We start from the raw sequence: 24758 nt of genomic DNA on the forward strand, positions 1-24758 counted from the left end.
AGGTTCGGATTCCTTCCTGCCTTTTAAACCTCTCAGGAGAGAGCCCCATTCCCAAAACTTCTAGAGCCATGAAGTTAGTTAAGCCTGGAAAGTGATTTTTTTCTTTTATTCTTTCTGAAAAATGGAATGTTTGACTAACCAAAAAACCTTTCTGAAGTGATGGCTGACCGAGAGCACGTTACCAAAAGCCAACAGGAGAGGAAAACCCAAACCGGACAAGTCGCTGTGAAGATTTGGCTCCAGCTTGGCAGCAAATCTTCCCTTTTCGGAAATCAGAGATTTGAAGGTGTCCCTAAGTTAATAAAATTCACCACCATTGTCATCTGGCATTACAAAAAATAGAGCTCTGTGTCTGTACAGTTGCCTTCAGTAGCGCCGGGCGAAGCGGCCGTCCGCGCCGCGGCTGGGCCGGTCCTGCCCCGCGAACACTCCCTGCATTCCGCTGCCCTGCAGCAGCTGGCTCTGGGCTCCCACTTGTGTGAAGCCTCCCCGCCTGCAAACGACACCAAACACAGGGAGAGGTGAACGGTAACCCAGGGGCTTGGCAATGTGGGCTTTGCAAAGCTGCAAGCTGGAGAGAGGGACCTGGGGCTATTGTCTGGTTGAAGCTGCAGAGAGTGACCTGAGGCTATTGTTTGTTGCAAGCTGGAGAGTGACCTGGGGCTATTGTTTGTTGCAAGCTGGAGAGAGTGACCTGGGGCTATTGTTTGTTGCAAGCTGAGAGAGTGACCTGGGGCTATTGTTTGTTGCAAGCTGGAGAGAGTGACCTGGGGCTATTGTTTGTTGCAAGCTGGAGAGAGTGACCTGGGGCTATTGTTTGTTGCAAGCTGGAGAGAGTGACCTGGGGCTACTGTTTGTTGCAAGCTGGAGAGTGACCTGAGGCTATTGTTTGTTGCAAGCTGGAGAGAGTGACCTGGGGCTACTGTGTGTTGCAAGCTGGAGAGAGTGACCTGGGGCTACTGTTTGTTGCAAGCTGGAGAGTGACCTGAGGCTATTGTTTGTTGCAAGCTGGAGAGAGTGACCTGAGGCTATTGTTTGTTGCAAGCTGGAGAGAGGGACCTGGGGCTGTTGTTTGTTGCAAGCTGGAGAGTGACCTGAGGCTATTGTTTGATAGTGGACTGATGATGAGTGTTGAAGTGGCATGTGGACGTTGCACTTCGGGACATGGTTTAGTGTTGACTGTTCAGTGCTGGATCAAAGGTTGGACTGGATGATCCTGAAGGTCTCTTCCAGCCAGATATAGTGTGTGTGTGTGTGTGTGAAAAGAGGCTTTGGTGAATACTTCCAGTGTGAGGCCTGGGCTGTGCAACAAACAAAGATCTTAACGTGAGAGCTTTTCTCTGCCGAGCCACAGGAAGGAGAAGGTGGAAGTCATCTCCTCTTACACCTCTGACACAGGAACTTTTTCCTTCTAGATCAGTCAACTCTAAGAAAATCATTCTAAGAACTCCTGACAAAGTTTCCTACCCTGATATCCCTCCCTGATTCCTCACACAGCCTGGTCCTGACTGACCAAAGAAGCAAGAGGAGGAGGAGGAGGAGGAGGAGGAGGAGGAGAGAGAGAGAGAGAGAGAGGCAAGCAAGAGGAGGAGGAGAGAGAGAGAGAGAGAGAGAGAGGCAAGCAAGAGGAGGAGGAGAGAGAGAGGCAAGCAAGAGGAGGAGGAGAGAGAGAGGCAAGCAAGAGGAGGAGGAGAGAGAGAGGCAAGCAAGAGGAGGAGGAGAGAGAGAGGCAAGCAAGAGGAGGAGGAGAGAGAGAGGCAAGCAAGAGGAGGAGGAGAGAGAGAGGCAAGCAAGAGGAGGAGGAGAGAGAGAGGCAAGCAAGAGGAGGAGGAGAGAGAGAGGCAAGCAAGAGGAGGAGGAGAGAGAGAGGCAAGCAAGAGGAGGAGGAGAGAGAGAGGCAAGCAAGAGGAGGAGGAGAGAGAGAGGCAAGCAAGAGGAGGAGGAGAGAGAGAGGCAAGCAAGAGGAGGAGGAGAGAGAGAGGCAAGCAAGAGGAGGAGGAGAGAGAGAGGCAAGCAAGAGGAGGAGGAGGAGAGAGAGGCAAGCAAGAGGAGGAGGAGGAGGAGGAAAGAGGAAAAAAAAGAAACCCCCCCCAAGTCCAACCCCCCCAGAGCAGGATCACCCAGGGCAGGGCAGACAGAAACGCATCCGTGGGGGGTTTTGAACATCTCCAAAGGAGACTCCACAGCCTCTCTGGGCAGCCTGCTCTAGGCCTCCAGCACCCTCATCGTAAAGAAGTTTCTCTTCACCTTGAGGTGGAACCTCCTGGGTTCCAGCTTGTACCTATCAGACTTGTCACACTGCTTCCACTGTCACCCTTCCAAGGCTCACTGAGTGCTAAGAGGTGAAGAAGCCCCAGTCCCTCGTTTGCTGGGCACTGACCGGCTCTGGGGGGGCATCCCCCTCCCTTCACTCATTCTTCTGTCAGAGCCATAACCACTCCAGGTGTCCCGGGAGTGCCGTTCGGGCCCTCCGTGGCGCTCGTCTGGGTAGTGCTGGAAGGCAAAAGGCAGAGAGTGATGCAAACAGCACAGGCTTTGCTTCAGCAATGCAAACAATCAGCTCCTCAGAGCCTACCTGTCAGAAAAGAGACCAGCAACTGCCTCATTTTCCACACTGGTTCCATGGTTCTGTGTGTGGCTCACTCTAGACATTCATTTTTGCACAGGGTAGGTTTTTTTGTTTGATCTGGGTTAGTTTAAGGCTTGCATTCTGGCTCCAGAGAACCACAGAATCAGCCAGGTTGGAAGAGAGCTCCAAGCTCAGCCAGCACAACCTAGCACCCAGCCCTGGCCAAGCAACCAGACCATGGCACTAAGTGCCCCAGCCAGGCTTGGCTTCAACACCTCCAGCCACAGCCACTCCACCACCTCCCTGGGCAGCCCATTCCAGTGCCAATCACTCTCTCTGCCAGGAACTTCCTCCTCACATCCAGCCTAGACCTCCCCTGCCACAGCTTGAGCCTGGGTCCCCTTCTGTTGCTGCTTGCCTGGCAGCAGAGCCCAACCCCACCTGGCTACAGCCTCCCTGCAGGCAGCTGCAGGCAGCAATCAGCTCTGCCCTGAGCCTCCTCTGCTGCAGGCTGCACCCCCCCCAGCTCCCTCAGCCTCTCCTCACAGGGCTCTGCTCCAGGCCCCTCCACAGCCTTGCTGCCCTCTTCTGGGCACCTGACACCAGTTCATTCCTACCATCAGAGGAGATCCTCAGCAGTTAAGTACAAGATACTGCAGCAACTGTTCTTAACAGACACCCCAGATTGGTGCTGTTCAGCCTGGAGAAGAGAAGGCTCCAGGGAAACCTCAGAGCTGCATTTCAGTATCTGAAGAGGACCTACAGGAGAGCTGGGGAGGGACTGTTTACAAGAGCTTGTGCTACAAGCACAAGGGCAATGGTTTGAAACTGGAGCAGGGGGGATTCAGGCTGGACATCAGGAGGAAGTTCTTCACAATGAGGGTGGTGAAATACTGGAACAGGTTGCCCAAGGAGGTAGTTGAGGCTGCATCCCTGGAAACATTCAAGGTCAGACTTGTGGCCCTGGGTAGCCTGATCGAGCTGGAGGTGGACAAGATGACCTTTGAGGGTCCCTTCCAACCCAATGCAATCTGTGAATGGTTAACCAGCAAAATTATTGCTACCTACCAGCCTGAAAAGATGCCAAACTCCCATCACTTGGGAGGTTTCCCCTCAACCCAGCCCTGTGGTTACCACCTTAGCCAAGTGGGTATCTCAGTAACCATTAACACATTTCACTCCTGAGTAAGCAAAACCAGACTCTGCTTGAACACCTACTCAGTTTAAAGCCAGTGGTGGTGGGAGTTAAGAACTGGGGAGCATACACAAGGTTCTTTCTGCTTTGGGGTTGGTTGGTTTGGCTTTTGAAATGAAGCAGTTTGGGTATAACTCACCTGCCCATCTCGATCTGGGAGTCCTCTGGAACCGTCTCTTCTGGAATGAAAATGAGAAGTTTCAGTTGAATCAACACAGAAATCATAATTCCAATGGCTGGAAGAAACAGTGCACAAAAATTGAGCTTCATGAAGCTGGAAATATGACTGTTAATGGTTGTTTAGTGGTATTCAAAGGAGTCAGTTCATAGTACAGGAAGAGGTCAAATTAACATTAAGACATCCCTGAGGCACAACTGATACTCAATGGTAACAAGGGAGAGCACTGAGTAAACCTGTTAGTACCAGAAAGGAGTTACAATCAAAAGCAAAGTGGTCTGGTGTATGGCAAACATCATCTGACAGCAAACCAGAAGCCTCAGCAGCACCACACAAGAGTACTTCTGTGCAACTAAAAACCTGTGTTAGCTGCACTGCAGAAATGAAAACAGGGCAAGTTTTACAAACTACATCTTAGGCTAATGAACAGAGATTCACAAAAGAGGTTTTCACACACATCAACCAGTAGGGTCCCTGTGGCACCATGGCAAACTACATTGGGACTTGGTTTATCATCTTTATGCAGCTTCCTTAAGTCCATAAACAATGGAAACAGAGATTGCAGGCAGGCAGAAATAGACAAGGATCCTTTGATTCGTTCTGCACCTGGGTCGAGGCAATCCCAAACACAAAACCAGGCTGGGCAGTGCCAGGCTGGAGAGCAGCCCTGAGGAGAGGGACCTGGGGGTGCTGCTGGAGGAGAAGCTCAACAGGAGCCAGCAGTGTGCACTTGCAGCCCAGAAAGCCAAGCAGAGCCTGGGCTGCAGCAGCAGCAGTGTGGCCAGCAGGGCCAGGGAGGGGATTCTCCCTCTCTACTCTGCTCTGCTGAGACCCCACCTGGAGTACTGCATCCAGTTCTGGAGCCCCTGGGACAAGAGGGATGTGGAGATGCTGGAGCACGTCCAGAGAAGAGCCACAAGGATGATGAGGGCTGGAGCACCTCTGCTATGAAGACAGACTGAAAAAGTTGGGGCTGTTCAGTCTGGAGAAGAGGAGGCTCCCAGTTGACCTTCTTCTGATTTTCCAGGATCTGAAGTGGGCTACAAAAAAGCTGGGGAGGAATGTTTTAGGCTGTGAGGAAGTGTCAGGACTGGGGGGAATGGAGCAAAGCTGGAGGTGGGGAGAGTCAGCCTGGATGTTAGGGAGAAGTTGTTCAGCATGAGGGTGGCGAGAGCCTGGAATGGGTTGCCCAGGGAGATGTTTAAGGCCAGGCTGGCTGAGGCTGTGTGCAGCCTGCTCTAGGGTAGGATGTCCCTTGGGCACAGCAGGGGGGTTGGCACTGCCTGATCCTTGTGGTCCCTTCCAACCCTGACTGATTCTGTGATTCTTCTCTTCTGACACAGGTCAAGCCATCAGCAAGCCACAGCAAAGCACCTCATGCCCACAAAGGTGTAAGAAGAAGAGACACCACCTTGCTGACCTGTCCAAACAATGATCCTGGTACCGGCCCCGCTCCCTGTGGTCGAAGTCGTGGAAGCGATCCTGGCGGCTGAAGTCGGAGTGGTACCGATCCTCCATGGCCAGCCGCTTGGCCTCGGGCCAGTAGGGGTCGTCTCGCCTGCAAAGGAGGTCACCCTCAGCAGCAGTCTCACTACAGCTTACCCTTCCTGCTCTCCTGATGTCAAGCCTCACTCAATCCAATTAGCCAAATGATGGTTTTTAAGTAGATGTGCTGGTTTGAGCCTAGCTGGGACACTCTGGTGAGAGGAATTCGATGCTAGGCTGTGAAAAGGCAGCAGTGGTGATGGCTGCTGCACTCACAGGCTTGCTGAGATGGATAACCACAAGAACACAGACATAGGTAACACAGTGGCTGTGTGGCTCTGGCTGCCTGCACTTTTCTTCCTAACCTGCTGTCTGTGTGACTAATCTTTCTGCTTCCTAACTGCCCTGGAAGATCCTCCAAACTCACCCTGAACATAAGGCAAACTCTGGGGTAAGGTAGAGGGGTGGAGAGGAGGTGGAAGGGTGGTTGGGAGCCCCTCCTGGGCACTCTGGTTTCTGGGAGGGCTGCTGTGTTTCTGTAGTACTTTTAACTTGTGCATTTCTGTCTGTAGCTGTACCTATACTGTACATATCTGCTCGTACCCTGTGCTGAGCTGTGAATACAAAGCTTCATTCCTCAACTCCAGCCAGCTGAGTCTAGTCTGGGTGATTTCAGTGGGAGGGGGCAGGTAACTCCCAAACCATCACAGGTGATTCTGCCACTTGGCTCTGCTGGGACATCACTTGGGAGCACTGGGTGAGTACTTTTTAAACTTGTCTATTTCTGTCTCTAGCTGTACAGACTGTAAATAGCTGCTTGGATATTGTGCTAAGCTGTAAACAGAAAGCTTCAGTCTTCATTTCCAGCTCAGCTGAGTCTAGTCTGGGTGATTTCACAACAGTGAGGGGGCAGATAACACCCAAACCATCACAGTAAAAACTTGGCTGTAGTTGGAGATGTTCCTGCTGCCTGCAGGGGGGTTGGACAAGATGAGCTTTGAGGGTCCCTTCCAACTCTTATGACTTTGATTCAAGTGTTAAAAGCAACATGTGAAAAATAACTCTCTCAGTGGAAAGCAATTTGAACACTCCACTGAGAGCACCCAACCAACACAGAATGCTGTAACCGGATGCAGCCAGAGGCTCTGGGCTCTACCTGTGCTCATGTGGTAGTCTAAGGGATCCCAGGTCCCCCTTAAACCAAACCATAGGGACAGAGACCCATCCCAGAGTATTGTTTTTCTATTCCCTTTCTGGTATCACAGCTTAAAAGACAGTGCCTGACTGCCACTCTCCCCCTTCTCCTCTTGCTTCCACTTCTCTGAGCAGTGCTCATTTGTGGGCAAGAAGTTGAGCCACTGAGGCCTTGCAGGCCCAGCTCAGGGGGTGGTTTCAGCCTACCTACAGGCCAACTGAGGGTGGAAGATCCCAGAAGGCCAGTTTAGGCCATGTGGATTGTATACTCATTCTACCTGATTGCCTTTGGTATATGCTCCTGTGAACAGACTTTCTCTTCAAAACTTCCAATCAGTGTACAGTTTCCTCATTCTCACTCCTGAAAAGGGGTAAGAGTCCATGTCTGACTGGACAGAACTGAGTGTGCTCATGGCCCAGACTGGAAGAGCTCCCTACCTGCAGTCAGGACCCTAAGGCCTGGACTAGAAGAGCTCCCCACCTGCAGTCAGGACCCTAAGGCCTGGACTAGAAGAGCTCCCTACCTGCAGTCAGGACCCTAAGGCCTGGACTAGAAGAGCTCCCCACCTGCAGTCAGGACCCTAAGGCCTGGACTAGAAGAGCTCCCTACCTGCAGTCAGGACCCTAAGGCCTGGACTAGAAGAGCTCCCCACCTGCAGTCAGGACCCTAAGGCCTGGACTAGAAGAGCTCCTTACCTGCAGTCAGGACCCTAAGGCCTGGACTAGAAGAGCTCCCTACCTGCAGTCAGGACCCTAAGGCCTGGACTAGAAGAGCTCCCTACCTGCAGTCAGGATCATAAGGCCTGGACTAGAAGAGCTCCCTACCTACCTGCAGTCAGGACCCTAAGCCCTGGACTAGAAGAGCTCCCTACCTGCAGTCAGGATCATAAGGCCTGGACTAGAAGAGCTCCCTACCTGCAGTCAGGACCCTAAGGCCTGGACTAGAAGAGCTCCCCACCTGCAGTCAGGACCCTAAGGCCTGGACTAGAAGAGCTCCCTACCTGCAGTCAGGACCCTAAGGCCTGGACTAGAAGAGCTCCTTACCTGCAGTCAGGACCCTAAGGCCTGGACTAGAAGAGCTCCCTACCTGCAGTCAGGACCCTAAGGCCTGGACTAGAAGAGCTCCTTACCTGCAGTCAGGACCCTAAGGCCTGGACTAGAAGAGCTCCCTACCTGCAGTCAGGATCATAAGGCCTCCTCATGGCAGAGCGCCGCTCCTGCTCGTAGCGCAGCTGCTCCTGCTGCCGCCGCAGCTCTTCCCTCTCCCGCTGGATGCGCTCCTGCTCCCTCCTCCTCTCCTGCTCTATGTGCATCCGTTCTCTCTCCAGCCTCTCCCTCTCCAGACGCTCTCTGTCCAGACGCTGCCTCTGGAATTCCAGCCGTTCCCGCTCCCTCTGCAGCCGCTGCCTTTCATCCCGCTCGTGGATGGCCTGCAGGCGCTGCTCTCGCTCTCGCCTCTCCCTCTCTCTGATTGAGAAACAAAAACTGGTTGTAACTGAAAACAAAAGGGAAGGGTTAGGTTGGAGATGAGGGAATGGTCAGGGATTGGAACAGGCTACCCAGGGAGGTGGTGGAGTCCCCATCCCTGGAGGTCTTCAAGAAACCTGTGACCTCGGCACCTGGGGACAGGTTTGATGGCCAAGGCGGGGTTGGGTTGACCTCAAACATCTTCGAGGCCTTTCCCAACTGAAACAACTCCAATTCTGTGACCTGAAGTCTAAGCTTTATTGCTGCTTTGTTTGTTTGTTGGTGCTGGGTTTTTAAGTCCCTATGTTCTTTAGGCCACCTGCTTCAAGGTGGAAGATTCCTTTTCAGTAAACTGCAGCTGCTTAGTTTAGAGGAAGAAAACCCAAACCAACCACAAGAAGCAGTGGTAAGAACTCAGGCCTAAATAACAGTATTTACTCTTCAGTTACTCCATGCTACACTGTGAGCTGTCAAAGTCAAGCCATGGAGGTCAGTCACAGCCCCACCGTGGGGTCAGCTTGGTACTCTAAGCAACTTAGTAACTCTTAAGTAACAGTGTCTACTTCGAGGTACTCCCAAGTAACAGCGTCTACTCCAAGGCGGCTCTGAAGGAGCACTCCTGGAGCACAGCATGTCCTCAGACAGAAAGCTGACAGGGAAAAAAAAGTATGAAAAATCAAATCTGATTGAGAATGAGAGACCTGAAAGCCCTCCCAAAAGTTATTATTCACCAAGAATCTCCCCCAAAACACAAACTTAAAGAAGCTCCAAGCTGTAAAAGCTGTGATCACTTGGCACTGTGTCTGTTCCAGCAATACACTGAGCTGAGATACTGCTGGAGCGCCAACCTGCCACTGCTTTGGCCCCCATTCAGACACCAGCTCACAGCACTCCAAGCAAGCACTGAAGGTTCTTCACCGTGACAGAGGAAAGCATTGCCCAGGGAGGTGGTGGAAGCCTCATCCCCAGAGGTGTTTAAGCCCAGGCTGGGTGAGGCTGTGGCCAGCCTGATCTAGTGCGAGGTGTCCCTGACCATGGCAGGGGGTTGGAACTGGCTGCTCCTTGTGGTCCCTTCCAACCCTGAGGGATGACTCCAAGGCTGGAGGGGCAGGGAGGACTCACCGTCGCCTCTCCGTCTCCCTGATCTCTCGCTCCCTCTGCCGCTGCCGCTCCCGTTCCCGCTGCTCCTTGATTTTATCGAAGGACAGGATGTCCTGCTTCTCCTTGCTCTCCGACTTGCGCTCCTGGCTCTTGGTACTCTGCATGCAAGCCACACAGAACCGCAGCTCAACACAGAGGCACTTGCTGGGAAGATCTTGTGCCAGCCTAGCGGGCGGCAACCTATCCACGGGGCAGCAATGAAAGCTTGCGGCCAAGAAGGCCACTGCTGCCCTGGGTGTATCGAAGAAAGTGTGGCCAGCAGGTCTAGGGAAGTTCTCCTCCCCCTCTACTCTGTCCTGCTGAGACCACACCTAGAACACTGTGTCCAGTTTTGGGCTCCCCAACTCAAGACAGGGATCTGCTGGAGAGCCCAATGGAGAGCTGCAAGGATGATGAAGGGATTTGAATGTCTCTGCTGGGAAGAGAGACTGAGAGACCTGGGGCTGGTTAGGGAAAGGCTGAGAGGGATCTTATCAATGTCCATAAATATCTGAGGGGTGGATGCCAGGATGAAGGTGCCAGGCTCTGTTTGGTGGTGCCCAGTAACAGGACAAGGAACAACAGGTACAAGCTGGAACACAGCAAATTCCACCTCAACGTGAGGAGAAACTTCTTTGGTGTGAGGGTGCTGGAGCCCTGGAGCAGGCTGCCCACAGGGGTTGTGGAGTCTCCTGCTCTGGAGACTTTCAAAACCCATCCAGATGCACTCCTGTGTGACCTGCCCTGGGGAAATCCTGCTTTGGCAGGGGGTTGGACTTGATGATCTCTAGAAGTGCTTTCCAACCTCTAATATTCTGATTCCATGAACCTGAACTGATCAAACCTTCCCAGAGATAAACAATATTAGAATTCCATGGAAAAGAAGGTGGGGAAAAGTACTCTGCAATTGGCTACAACTTCTGAAGAGTTTAAATATACATCTAAATGCCAGAGGAACATGAGCTGATGGTGGCAAATGATACATTGCTTTAAAGGTCACCAGGGAAATATCCTGGCAATGCCATTTTCATGGTGCAGATCTGCCACTGTAACTAAGAGAGCAGGGACAAAAGCTGTGAAGGTGAAGCACAAACATCTACCTCTGCAGCATCATTAACACCCTAAAGCTTTCTAAAGTGAAGTGTCTAGAGAGCAAATCTTATGAGAAGTAGCTGTGGGAGCTGGGAGGGTTCAGTCTGGAGTAAAGGAGACTGAGAGGAGACCTCATTGCTCTCTACAACTCCCTGAAAGGAGGCTAGAGCCAGGTGGGGCTTGGTCTCTTCTCCCTAGGATCAAGTGACAGAATGAGAGGAAATGGCCTAAAATTGTGCCAGGGGAGGCTTAGGCTTAAGATTAGGAGAAACTTCTTTGCTACAAAAGTGGTCAGGGATTGGAACAGGATGCCCAGGGAGGTGCTAGAGTCCCCATCCCTGGAGGTGTTCAAGAACGATGTGCCCATGGCACTCGGGGACATGGTTTAGTGGCCATGATGGTGTTGTGTTGATGGTTGGACTGAATGATCCTGGAAGTCTTTTTGCAACCCAAATAATTCCATGGTTCTATGAAAAGGACAACTGCTCCCAAGGCAAAGCTCCCTCAGCTATATGCACACAAAGCTATCTGATAGCTATTTTTACACAAAGGCTTCTCAGAAAGTGATCCTTACCCTCTCTTTGGATGTAGAAGTCTTCACACTAATCACTGGTTCTCCTTTAGACTTGTCCATCACCACTGTCCTTTCTGTTCCTCGACTGGCTAGAAAACAAAATACATCTGGGAATAAAACTGCAAAGCAGTCACAAGTTCCTGTGAGGTCTAAAACCATCAAGATGCTAAGCAGTGAGAAGTTATTTTATCAAGCTTTTAAGTAACTTCTGGAAGAAGATACTTAAGTAGCTTAACAAGTTAGGGATGGGGACAATCAGAAAATTCCAGCAGTGGTTTCTGGCAGGCACAGCAGTTAAAAGAAAGAAATTTGACTTCAGCCTGCAAAATGCACCAAAAGAAACCACTCCAAAATGTACACAATTACAGTGTCAGGTCTAAACCCATTGATAGTTTCAAAACTGCAGGGGGGGCTGACACCTTGCCAGGCTGAGATCTGGGCAGGCTGCATAGCTGGGTGAAGGTGACCTCATGTTCTTTTAAAAGAACTATGCTTGAAAACACTGCTGAAAGACAGTTAGAATTACCTGACTTGCTTGCCCTGGATCTATCAGAGGATCCAGATTTTAGTTCATCTTTTCCTTTGCCTTCATCTTTTCCATCTTTTTCTGACTTCTTATCATCTTTTTTGTCGCTCCTGTCCTCCTTCCTAGCACCACCAGACCTATAAAGAAACTGAGCTTTAATAGAGAGCCTAACAAAAAGTGCTGCCAACCACACAGAAAACAAAAACCAACCTAAGCCCCAGAAATACTCAACACAAAACCCCTGCCTTCCAAAACTACTCTCAAAACCCTCACACCCCCAGCACCTTGTATGCTGCTGTGCTGAAACCAGTGCATACTTTTAAGCATGATCAAGTGTAGCAACCAATGCCAAGTTAAAGGTGACCAAAAGTGAGCCACACTAGGTAATGCTTCTGAATATTAGAGTGCTGTCTTCTGCCTGTAAGCAGTGCTCATGCTTAGCAGAGGGAAAAAGGACCACACAGAGGTCAAGCTCTACCAGAAGAGCTTTTGTAACCAAATACTCTAACCACTGATGCAAGCAGGCCAAGCCTGGCCAAACCTTTTAAAATGTTAGGAGAACAAAAAGCAGGAAAGCAGAAATGCACTTTCAGAAGCAACAGACCACTTGAAAAACAAAGCTGAAGCATCACTTGGCTAACCATGCAAACAGTCTTATCAAAAAGACAGCCTCAATCCTGCCCATTATTTGTTTGAAGAACAGAACAAGCTAAAGTCAGATGTCAGGCTGAACAACTCAGATTAAAAACAGGGGTTTATCTGGAAACAAGTTCACAGAATCACAGAATGTCTTAGATTGGAAAAGCCCTTCAAGCTCATCAAGTCCAATCATTAGTTTCACACTGACAAGTCCCTGACCAAACCAAATCACTCAGCACAACCTCTAATCACTGTGAATCACTATGGTTGGAAGGGACCACCAGCATCATCCAGTCCAACCTTCATCACCAGACCATAGCCTCAAGCACCACATCCACTCTCCTCTTAAACACCTCCAGGGATGGCGACTCCACCATCTCCCTGGGCAGCCTGACCACCTGCTCAGTAAAGAGCTTCCTCCCAACAACCAACCTAAACCTCCCCCAACACAACCTGAGGCCATTTCCTCTTGTGCTATCATTAGCAATTCGGGAGAAGAGACCAGCTCCAGCCTCACTACAACCTTATTATAGGTAGTTGTAGAGGGCAGTAAGATCCCCTCTTAGCTTCCTCTTTTCCAGAGTAAACAACCCCAGCTGTTGATTATCTCCTGATATAACTGACAAGTTTTGATACCAAACCCCAAAGAATTCTATGTGCTGAACACAGAGGACTGTGTAAGAAGCACTGCCTGCAGCACAACATCAACTCCACTCTTTCAAGCACTCCTGCTAGTTCAGATGCAGCACGAAGCAGCAAACTGGAGACTTATTAGCTAACTGTTCACTTGAGTCACGTGGCTGCATTTCCAACAGGCAGCCTTTAAACAAAGAAAAGTACTCAGAAAGCCACTTTACTTCTCAGATTTGGACTCTGCAGAGTGGTGCCTGTCTTTGTCCTTCCTGGTTTCACTTTCCTTTTTGTCCGAAGGCTTTTTCCCAGCCGGTTCATTTTTCGCCTAGAATTTCAGCAGAGGATTTTTTTATGGTAAAGAAGAGACATTAAACTCCCACATTTTTGTGACACTGGCATGGAATAGCCACCACTCACCTTTTCCACAGAAATCATTTTGCCATGCAGCTCTGTCCTGTGGAGATGATTAATACACTTAGTGGCTTCCTCGGAGGTGGACATGGTGACGAAGCCGTAACAGCGAGCGCCAGGACTGCGAGCGTTTGTCACTACTTTTGCACCGACCACCTTTGGGGAATAAAAGAGACTTGCTTTGAGACAGCCAAGATGGCTTTACCCAGGGTTAAATCTTGCCTCACCCATCTGGTGGCTTTCTGCAACGAAATGACTACAGCAGTGCACAAGTGGATGTTCTCTATCTGGGCTGTGTCAAATGAAGCACAGTCAGCAGCTGGAGGTGGTGTTTTATTAGACAGGGAGTTCTCGGAGTGCAATAGACAGGAGTGGATTGTGCTGGTTTGAGGCTAACTGGAATATTTGAATGAGAAAAATTAGATTATAGGCTGTAAAAAGGAAACAATGGTGATGGCTGCTTCACTCATTGGCTTGCTGAGATGTGTTAAGAGCAAGAGCACGAACAGAGATAAGACAGAGTGCGTGGCTCTGTCTGTCAGAGTCTGTTTCCCTTCTGCTTGGATCTCTGTAACTAATCCTTCTGCTTCTAACCCCCCCTGCCAATCCCCCAAGCTCACCTCGCACATAAGGCAGACTCTGGGATAAGGTAGAGGGGTGGAAAGAAGGTGGAAGGGTGGTTGGGAGCCCCTCCTGGGCACTCCGGTTTCTGGGAGGGCTGCTGTGTTTCTGTAGTACTTTTAACTTGTGTATTTCTGTCTGTAGCTGTAGCTATACTGTACATATCTGCTCGTACCCTGTGCTGAGCTGTGAATACAAAGCTTCATTCCTCAACTCCAGCCAGCTGAGTCTAGTCTGGGTGATTTCAGTGGGAGGGGGCAGGTAACTCCCAAACCATCACAGGTGATTCTGCCACTTGGCTCTGCTGGGAGTACTGGATGAGGCTCCAGACAGCCTGATCTAGTGTGAGCTGTCCCTGCCCATGGCAGGAGGGCTGGAACTAGATAATCCTTGTGGTCCCTTCCAACTCTGCTTGATTCTAGGGTTCTATACTGTGTCCAACTGTGGGGCCCTCAGGACAGGAAGGACACGGACCTGTTGGAGAGGGTCCAGAGGAGGGCCACAAAAGTGATGAGAGGGCTGTCCTTTCATGAACACAGGCTGAGAGAGATGGGCTTGTTCAGCCTGGAGAAGGCTACAGGGAGAACTTAGAGCAGCCCTTCAGTACCTGAAGGAGGATGGGGAGAAGCTGTTTCACAAGGGCTTGCAGCAATAGAACATGGGGCAATGGCCTTAAACTAGAGCAGAATAGATTTAGGCTGGACATTAGAAAAGTTCTCTATTACAAGAGTGGGGGAACACTGCAACAGGTTGCTCAGGAAGTGGTAGTGGAGGCCTCATGCCTGGAGACATTCAAGGTCAGGCTCGATGGGGCTCTGAGCAACCTGATCTAGCTGGAAACGTCCCTGCTGACTGCAGGGGGGGTTGGAGTAGATGACCTTTAGAGGTCCCTTCCAACCCAGTGCATTCTATGACTCTAACTGGACACTGAAGAAGTACAGTAAGAGACATCAGATGACAACCCAGAGCTCTGCTGTTGAGAACTGCTTCCTTTTTACAGCTCCCCTCCCATTTCAAACAACCTTGTTTACCAAATCTCTTACTACAGATACAGCTTCACAGAAAAGCAGTGAAGTTCTCAGCCTGCCCAGTCACTCACCAGCAGAAGTGCTAAATTTTAAGGTCACCTTTAATGAAATGGATTATTGCTTTCCATAAGCACTACCTACCTTTCCATACTTGCTGAAAAGGTTCTTTAAGTCTGTAGCTCTAGTAGAGGATGAAAGTCCACTGACCCACAGATTTCTGCCAGAAGAACTACTCACACGGCCTAAGGGACAAAAGAAATCCAAACATAAAAGCCTATGTGGCACAGGAATGCCAATGAAAAAGAAACTGCCCCACCAACCTCATTTCTTTCCCCTCTTCAAAAGCCTCCACAATGCTACAACCCAGGAAGCTCCACCTCAAGATGAGAAGAAACTTTTTTACAGCAAGGGTGCTGGAGCCCTGGAGAAGGCTGCCCAGAGAGGCTGTGGAGTCTCCTTCTTCAAAGATTTCCAAGACCTACCTGGATGTGTTCCTTTGTGACCTGCCTTAGGTGATCTTTCTTTGGCAGAGGGGTTGCAATTGATCTCTAGAGGTCCCTTCCAACCCCTAACATTCTGTGTGTCCTCTATTTACTCATTTGAATGAGTAGTTACTACGACTGGCTCAGGTAAAGGTTAGATTTGGTGCCAAAGCACTTGAGGGGTCCTAGTTAATGGGAGGTTGACCATGAGCCAGCAACATGCTCTCATGACCAGGTGGGGCAATGCCATTCTGGGGTGGATTAGAAGGGCTGTGGTTAGTAGGTTGTGAGAGGTTCTCCTGCCCCTCTGCTCTGGCCACATCTGGAGGACTGTGTCCAGTTCTGGGCCTTCCAGCTCAAGAGGGACACAGAATTACTTGAGAGAGTCCAGCACAGAGCCACAAAGATGTTGAAGGGAATAGAACATCTTTGTTAGGAAGAGAGCCTGAGGGAGCTGGGGCTGTGCTGCTGGGAGCAGAGTAGCCTGAGAGGTGACCTCACTCATGTTGATCAAGATGTGCAGGTGAGTGGCAGGAGGCTGCAGCCAGGCTCTGCTGGGTGATGCCCAGTGCCAGGCCAAGGGGCAATGCTGGAAGCTGAGGCAGAGGAAGTTTCATTTAAAGAGGAGGAGGAATTTTTTTCCCCATGAGAGTGACAGAGCCCTGGAAGAGGGTGCCCAGGGGGGTAGTGGAGTCTCCCTTTCTGGAGATATTCCAAACCTGCCTGAATGTGTTCCTGTGGGATCTGGTATAGGAGCTCCTGCTTTGGCAGGGGGGTTGCACTGGATGAGCTTGGGAGGTCCCTTCCAGCCCCTGACACTCTATGATAAAAAATCATTTGTACATCAACAAAACAGCCTCCAAAACCCCCAAAAAACCTAAAAACCAAACTACCCCAAACCACACAAGGCAAAGCAGTCATGAAAGCTGTGTTATTTTCTTGCACAGAAGCCTACCTTTCTCATCCTTTGAGATTATCTTTGCATCTCTGTCCTCCTCAACAGGGCTAAAGACAAAACAAGACATTATTCACCCAATCATAGCCAAAGAAGAAGATTAATCCTAGATAATGCACTTAAATGGAATACCTACCAGCAAATTAGCTCTGAAACAAACACAATCTTTGCAAATTTATAGAAGAGTAACAAAGAAATACAGGATTTGGATCATTAAACATACAATTCTGTTTTGCAGATGAGTAATTTAAGGAAAACAACAACCTTTGAAGGTTGAGGAAGGAAAAGGAGAAAGAAAAAAAAAAAAAATCAAACCCTCTGTGTTTAAAAAAAAAAAACAACCAAACAACCAAAAATATATACCAAAAAATATCTGCCCGTGGAGAATTACAACAGACTCTTTAGGAAGAGGCTACAATTGCAGCGGTCTCGGTGGCCAATTGAAGCAAACACCTTATTTGCATCACTTAAGGACCAATGACAAAAAGAGAGCATCTGGGCTAGAACGGAGAAAAAACAAACCTCTTTTTCTGATCAGCGCCCTCACTGGCTGAGGACTCTTTAGTAGCAGGGGGTTCCTCAGAATTAGCTTTGTCTTCTGTTTTCTTGCCATCTTCTTTGCTAGCTTTGCTGCCTTCGGGGCCTGCGCCTTTGGCCGCCGCTTCCCCACTAGAGGCTTCCAGGCCTTGGGAGCGTTTGCTACTCTGATCGCTTAGGCTCTCTACTACTAAAGAGGCAGAGTCCAGCTTCTCTTCCTCTATTGTCTGTTCACTTGTCTCCCCTTTTGCTACAACTAAACGCTTTGCTTCCTTCCTTGCCATAGCTTGGGCCGATTTGCTGTCCAAATCTAAAGCATCTTCCTCCGACTGAGCGGCAGCAAGAGCGTCCTCTTCCTCCGCTAGCCTCTTGCCTGGCACCACGTTACTGGCTTCCTGGGCGTGTGGCCGCTCCGCCTCGCAAGGCTCTTCGTTAAGCACTTCAGATTTACAAGTTTCCCCCAAAATGTCGAGTATTTTCTCATTTTCTACGGATTTAACAGGAATAGAATGGCACAAGATTTAATCACCAGGGAAATACAGCAATCACAAACGTGGAACTGGCAATGGCTGCCACACTAACACCAAGAGAACTTCTAAGCTACACAGAGATTGGAAAACCCTAGGGTGTACACAGCATTACAAGGGCTAGGCTAAACGGCTGCCTGACCAACCCTACCACCTCAACAGGGAAGGAAAATGCCCCCACAGACTTAACAACAACCTTCTGGCTCAGCCTTCACATTCTTCAGGAAATCGTTCAGCTCTGTTTCTTCTCTAGTTAGCTTCCAGAGTCCGAGATGCTTAACTGAGTGTATCAAGGCACTGAGGGTTCAATTTCATATTTCTCCAAGTTCCTTTTAGCAGACAGTCCAACACGGGGAGCAGGCATCTTCTGACAGTGGTTGAGAGTGTTTGCAGTCCAGAAATTGTAAAGCAGCTGTTGAGAGTTCCTGTGATGATAATGAATTCCTTCTTCTGAAGTCCATTCAGTCTTTTCAATTCCTGGTCCCTACCACAGTCTCCCCTTACCTAGGCTCCTGTGTAGTTCTGTTCAGACAGCTACATTATAGTGTGATATCACAAGATCTGTTTCCAGAACCTCTTTCTCTTTAAGGCTCAGCCCTTAACTCTGCTGTAGGTAACAGCTCCTATGGAACCATTTCATCACATTCAATAGGTGTTTAAGCAGTTTATAATCACAGATCTGGTGATATGACTGGGTTTCCAATCTCTATGACCCTGCATGACCTGGATTGTCCACCATAATAATGTACACTACAGCAATGCATTAGAAAAAAGAAAACCAAAAAAAGAACCAAACCAAATCAAAACCAAACCAGGGACACACAAAAAAAAATCAGAGTGAAGAATGAAACTGTTTCAATGCCCAGGATTTTTTTTTTGGGTTGCCTTTGGGGTTTTTTTGGGGTTTTGGCACATACTTTTTTTTTTTTTTCCACGTGAAATCAAACAGACAAAAAGGAAGGCAGCAACAAAACAAAAAAAGAAATCAAAACAAAACCAAAAAAGCAGTACCTGGCTCCAAAGGTAACTCTTCAAGTTCCTGCAGTTAGAATGATAAGAAAAAAGGAGAAATATCACTGTACCTTCAGAAATGATGGTGTTCTCCTGAATGACACCCCAAGAGAAAAGACAGTTTGGGGGAAGTTAATATAACTTAGCCTGTTTCAGCTCTGAAAACATTGGATTTAAGTAAGCTTCTCACAAGGTAGATTTACTGAAGGTTTTTTATGTCTTTAAGTTCCACTGAATGTGTAAAAAGCTTCACTGTTTCTCAGATTCAGACAATTGTTGAACTTACAGCACTCATTGCATGGGTAAAGAGATCAACAAATGCAAGCAGCACAGAACAAAACTCATCTTTGTGTTACCCTTCTCCAGAGTTGAGCTTACAAAGTCTGCTTTCTGAGAAGGAGATCCACAGAAACACCAGCATCAGCCAGAGCTTTAAGTGTCCTTAACCTACCATAGGTGCTCTGGAAACAAGGGCAGCATTTCAGAAATGGATGAGTTTCAGCTTTCATCTCAGCCTGGGATATGCAGAATTTTAATGAAAGCTAAGGGTAAGGTACAGCACAGAGCTAGTTTATACAACAGTTAAAAGACTATTTTCAGAGGTCACAGAATGGCTCAGGTTGGAAGGAAGCTCAGAGATCATTTACTCCAACCTTCCTGCCATAGGAGGCAATTAGACTCACCTGCTTAAGGTTTCATCAACCTGGCCTTGAACACGCTCAACGAGGAGGCATCCACAACCTCCTTGGGCAACCTGTTCCAGAGTCTCACCACCCTCAGACTGAAGAGCTTCTTCCTGACATCCAGACTACATCAACCCTGTCAGCTTCAAACCATTCCCCCTTGCCCTATTGCTAGACACCCTCATGAAAAGTCTCTCTACAGCTTTCCTGCAGGATCTCCTTGCGTTTTGGAAGGCAGCTCTAAGGTTCCCCTTGGAGCCTTCTCTTCTCTAGGCTGAACAACCTCAGCTCCCTCAGCCTATCCTCATAGGAGAGGTGTTCCAATAGAGGTGTTCCATAGCAGAGGTCCCTTCTAAGCCCTACCATGCCATGATTCACATACACATGACCTGATAAGAGAGATCTTTGCACCTATGATTAAATTAGAAAGCCATCAGCTCCTGTTCTTTGGAGATTAACACACCCACTGTGCACTACCTGAAGACAGAGTACTTCAGCATGCAGCTTCTATGGCAAATATTAGGACTTTTTTGATTTTTAAAGAAAAATTAGTTACCATTTACCTTTAGTGCAGTTAGATCAGATGAAGAAGCATCTAAACTGTTTCCAACATCTTCAATCTCTACCTAGAAAAAGTAAATAGAGGATATTTTATCTACAAAAGAATGACAGCGTGAAATGAAATCTGAAGGAGAAACCAAAGACTTTATTTTCACTAACAACTGACACTAAACAAATATATCCAGCAACCAAACCAACCAATAAAGGTAAAACTGACCAAAGACCTCTTCATGATCCCCACCCCACATAATCTTTCTCATTACCTCTCCAAGTGTTGGGTTGGCTCACATTGATCTTTTGAGGAAAAGGATTCCAACAGCAAAGTTTTACCCTCTCTTACGTACAGAAGCAGTAAGAGAGTCAAAAGGTCCCTGGGGCTTGCTAACTATTTTCTTTACTGATAAAGATGACCACAGCTGACCTGGTCTCCAGTAGTTTAGTCACTGAAAACACTATCTGGGTATTTCAGTTTGATTTATGTGGGGCAGAGATATGTTTGGGGATAGGGACTTTCAGCAGCTTTCAGACTTGAGGAGGAAACCACCCAACATTAGGATCTCGTAGTACAGACTGATGGCATAATGTGCACACACAACAAAGAGCTATACTTGTCTATTAGATGGGGCAGAAATAACTTCCCTCAAATGCTTTGTTGGACATTTGAGGAGGTAACACTTGATTTTGGGGGAAGGGAAACAAAAACTATCTTCTAGCCCATATGGCCAATGTCACAACAGCAGTGCAACAATCAGATGAATACAAAAAGGCAGCATAAAGATATTTTCAGTAACTGAGTAACTCCAAGACTTTATGTTAACAGAAAAATAACTTAGATCTATTTCCCAGAATGTTGCTGTTGAGCTGAAATGAAGTTATGCATTGTAATGAGTAATGAATACAGCATTTGTATGCCTCATCTGTCCTCCTAAATAAAGGGAAGATATGAAAATGAGAATGTAAACACAAGGTGAAGCAAAGAGTTCAAAGCATGATTTAAAGCAATGCTTTCTGGGTTACTCCAAGTACATCCAGTCATGTGTGTACAAACAATGTTTAAGCATCTTAAAAATCAAGAATGGTATTTCCACAAGTATGAAGAAGTAAAAGCAATGACCATGAGAACTGGTAGGGCCCCATCTTGTTTCAAATGCTCTTTAGCTACTCTTCTAATACTGAATTAAAAGGAAACAATAAAACAGAAAGGAAAGAGAAGCTGATTCCACGTAGATCAGAGATGCATACCATCACTACTGGTATTTCTCTTGATTCTTCTTTAATCTCTGACAATTGTGGGGATGCCTCCAAGTTACCTACAGCATATTCTGCAGGCTGCTCTGGGTGTTCTTTCACTTCTGCATCAGCATTTTCTTTACTATCAGACAGCGAGTCAAGAATATTATCAGCACTGTAATCCTCTGTGCAATCTACTGCATTGCCATTATCTATTTCAGCTTCATCTAACACACTAATATCCATCATGTCAATATCCTGCAAGTTATCCAAACTTGCTTCAATGTCCTCCTGTAAAAAGGAAAGAAAAAAAAGGATATATAGTAGTCATTGCAACTTGCAAGCAACACTATCACCACTTGGCTTCAAACACAGCCTACCATACCTGTCCGTCTCCCGAATCCTCTTCCAGGCCATTATCTTCTACTCCCTCTTCATCTGCTCTACGTCCTAACAACATTATGATTGTTAGAATGAAAAGGTAATAACAGGTAGCCTCCAAGTTTGTTCTTTTTTTGTCCAACAGGGTACAATCAATATTCCATTTAGTTATCTGCATCTTCCTTGTTTTACACAACTGAGCACTCACGATCAGCCCAGTTCAGTGACTGACAGACATGCTGCAGTCTGAGTTCAAGCAGTGCTCCTCAGAACATTTGCCTCAGCTGAGGCTGCAGTATTTTTTTACCTCAACCTTTCATTTCTTTAGACATTTACTAGAAGAAAACAAAACAAAACAAAAAACAAACATAAAAGCCCCAGAAACATTCTAGGTGGAAGCATCACTGCAGTGCTCAATTTACCAGTGGGACACAGCACCAGAACTGACAGGACAGCAAACAGCCTGCTAGCTTCAGCACTCCTCAAACTCAGAGCTTAGTTGTTTTATCTTTTATGATTATTATTTCCCTCAAATACTACAGGCACAGTACAATAAAGAGGGGAAAGTCATTTTAGAGCCTTTTACATTTATCCTAATAGTGCTAGAACATGTGGGGTATTTTTCTGGGACTCAGATGCAACAGCCAAGGATCTCTGCTTTTACCCACAGTTGTGCCATGCTCTTTTTCCAGTTAAAATTCCACATTTTAGTTTGCAAACAAATGTAAAAGTACTCCAAACTGTTTACAAACAAATGTGAAAGTACTCCAAACTGTTTACAAACAAATGTGAAAGTACTCCAAACCAGATGCAATGACAAAAAAAAAACCACAACAAACCCAACACTGAGCCAAAGAATTCAGGTGGTAAAACATTTTTGAGTTTCAGCTCACTGATTTACCATTTTGGGTAAATAACAGAATGGTCTAGGTTGGAAGGGACCTCAAGGATCATCCAGCTCCAATCCCCCACCGTAGGCAGGGATACTTCCCACTAGTGCAGGATGCTCAAGGCCTCATCCAACCTGGCTTTAAATACCTCCAGGGAGGAAGCAGTCACAACCTCCCTGGGCAACCTGTTCCAGTGTCTCACCACCCTCACTGTAAAGAGCTTCCTCCTAACATCTAGTCTAAATCTCCCCTCTTCCAGTTTAAGCCCATTACCCCTCATCCTGTCGTTACAAGACCTTGTCAATACTGCCTCTCCAGGCTTCCTGCAGGTCCCCTTCAGATACTGGAAGGCCACACCAAGGTCTCCTCAAATCCTTCTCTTCTCCAGACTGAAGAGCCCCAACTCTTGTAGCCTATCCTCATAGCAGAGGTGCTGCAGTCCTCTAATCATCCTCATGGCCCTCCCCTGGACTCACTCCAACAGTTCCATGTCCCTCCTGTGTTGGGGGCTCCAGAACTGTACACATTACTCTAGGTGGGGTCTGATGAGAGCAGAGTAAAGGGGAAGAATCACCTCCCTTGCCCTGCTGCAATTAAAATCCTGCATCTTTCTGCTCAGCTTCACTATTATTTGATTAGAAAATAAGAGCAAATGTGCTAATTTTAGGAAGAAAGCAGATTAAAAACCCATCAGAATGATCTGAGTTTATGCCTCACCACTACAAAAGCCATGCACAGAGAAAGCCTTAAACACACATCCAATTGCAGATGCCCATTAAAAACTCATCTTCTAGGCAGAAAAAAATGAGACTATCAGCTACAAAACATAAACACAGCACCCTAAAGGTTATCAATTTGTTACAAACTGCATCTCTGCCTCAAAAATCTATGAGGTCTCTTCCAACCTTGGTGATACTGTGAAAAATAATAATCATTGTCTTCATCAGCACCAAAAGCAGAGTAACTTAAAACCCCAATTAACTGTTTTAAAAACATTGGCACTGCTTCAGCATTAAAAAATTCAGGGAACAAAGCACTAAGTCCTTCAAATGGACCAATTTCTGCCTTATCAAATTACATGAAGTTCTGGGAGCAAATTCCAAGTTTAATACCTCACCATAGCCACGTCTAGAACCCTGAGTGCCAACCTGTACTACGCAGCATTAATGCTCACAACCAAGGCACAAAAGACTCAACTGTGCTTAATTTCTTCCACAGAAAACAATATAACCCAAACCTGGCTCAGGGAAGTACCTTTAGGTATAGCTCTGGGACTGAGAAGCATTCAGCAGCAGTGCCAAAATTAAACCAAGCACTTTGCCAAAAGGAAAAGCAGAGTTCAAGGCAAGGGAAAAAGAATTAGCAAGGTTCCATTTGATGAGTAAAAGTTGCTACAGAACTCAAGGGGGAGCGAGGAGGTGGAGGTCCTCTCTAATTACCCTGTACCTTTGCTGCTTCTTTTGGGAGTTTTCTTCACATTTTCTGACACCATTGGGATTTCATCAGGATTTCCTCCTTCTTCCTCGATAGCCTGGTAAGGGAAAAGACAGAGACAGATGTCAAGACAGACATAAAAACTCCCTCTGTGTATTTCTACTGAGTTCCAGCCCTAGACACCAGAGGCAGAAGACAAGAATCTATCACCTTGCTGCTGTGTAATTCAATTTGGATACACTAATCAAAGGCCACCCAATCACAGCAACAACTACACAGAAAACAGTAACTTGTTGATGTAATGTTTCCGGAAAGGGAGTCGATAGCATCACCTAGACCCCCCCCCAAAAAAACTCCTCCGTAACAGTACAGATACCCAAAGCAGCGAGACAGAGTAAGAACTTCGCCTGCATGATACAGGGATCGGTTCACTGAGGGCTGTCTGCACGCTGCTAAGAGACCAAACGTTCTTCTGGGGATGCAGCGTACAGGCTGTGAGCCTAGGAGGGGGGAAAACAAAGGAAAGAAACGCAGTACGCAGCAAAAAGCCTTAGCAGGCAGCACACAGCAGCGTAAATCCCGGAGCTGAATGCCCCGCGGGAAGCTCACTGACGCATGACGAGCGAAAGGCTCAGGCAGCCTCCCGGGGCCGTGCCGAGCTCGGCGGTCAGAAGGGCGCTCGCCGCGGAGGGGGAAACGCCAGAGTCGCGCACACACACACACAGCCCCTCCGTCAGCCTGCCTGCCTCAGCGCTGAGCCCGGCACGGCCAAGCTCGGCACCAGGCTCGCCACACGCAGGCCGAGAAGGCTTCACGAAGCCACCTCCCGAGCCCGGCGCGGGCCGGCGGCTCCGCGGAGCGCCGTTCCCTCCGCTCCCACGGCCCTTTGGCGCCATTTTCCTCAGCAGCGCCCGGGGCGCTTGTGCCGGCGACGCCTCTCCTCCAGACAGCCCCGGCGCTCCGCCGCTCACCCTCCGGAGCCGCTCCATGAGGACGCTCTTGTTCCCACCGCTGTCTAAATTGCGGCGCTTGAGCTCAGCCCGCAAATCTATCACGCGTAGCTCGCTCAGCCGCCGGCGGTTTTCAGGCTCCCAGCTGGAGACTCCGGAGCCACCCAAGGACGGAGATTCCCCCTGCCCAGCAGCTGAGTGGCTCTCCGCCATGGAGCCGTTGTTTCGACTCGCACACGCGGAGCAAGGCAGGAGAAAAACACCGGCAAAAAGCCGCAATTGCAGCACAAAATGGTGGCACAGCCCAGACGCACTAAGGAGAACGGGGAGGGGGGGAGAGGTGCACTCCGCATGCGCGTTGACCA

At 48.3% G+C, this 24758-nt stretch overlaps 1 protein-coding gene across 3 annotated transcripts; it reads right to left on the minus strand.

Moving 5' to 3' along the window:
- Positions 1-78: 78 nt before the first annotated feature.
- On the minus strand, positions 79-24712 carry LOC135192290 (scaffold attachment factor B1-like). Of its 3 annotated transcripts, none has more exons than XM_064175301.1 (19): positions 24415-24712; positions 23456-23540; positions 21124-21188; positions 20751-21029; positions 19511-19573; positions 18265-18292; positions 16712-17213; positions 16190-16239; positions 14894-14994; positions 13110-13259; positions 12917-13017; positions 11421-11557; positions 10895-10983; positions 9211-9347; positions 7795-8088; positions 5363-5500; positions 3904-4000; positions 2381-2493; positions 79-493 (listed from the first exon to the last, which is right to left on the minus strand). In XM_064175301.1, the coding sequence occupies exons 1-19, from the start codon at positions 24604-24606 to the stop codon at positions 367-369; spliced, it is 2748 nt and encodes a 915-aa protein (XP_064031371.1). In that variant the 5' UTR covers positions 24607-24712; the 3' UTR covers positions 79-366. The 3 variants fall into 3 exon arrangements, with proteins under 3 accessions (XP_064031371.1, XP_064031372.1, XP_064031373.1); XM_064175302.1 differs by having other exon boundaries at positions 3904-3943; positions 5354-5500; XM_064175303.1 differs by having other exon boundaries at positions 3904-3943; positions 24415-24711.
- Positions 24713-24758: the final 46 nt, after the last annotated feature.

This window comes from Pogoniulus pusillus, chromosome 41 (assembly GCF_015220805.1).
Source record: "Pogoniulus pusillus isolate bPogPus1 chromosome 41, bPogPus1.pri, whole genome shotgun sequence".
Lineage (NCBI taxonomy): Eukaryota > Metazoa > Chordata > Aves > Piciformes > Lybiidae > Pogoniulus > Pogoniulus pusillus.

Coding starts and splice junctions, on each gene's coding strand:
- LOC135192290 (XM_064175301.1), bottom strand. CDS start 24,606: ATGGCGGAGAGCCACTCAGCTGCTGGGCAGGGGGAATCTCCGTCCTTG. Junction 21,189..23,455: donor TCCCAAAAGAAGCAGCAAAG/GTACAGGGTAAT, acceptor TAATGTTGTTAG/GACGTAGAGCAGATGAAGAG. Junction 19,574..20,750: donor GAGAAATACCAGTAGTGATG/GTATGCATCTCT, acceptor TACTTTTTCTAG/GTAGAGATTGAAGATGTTGG.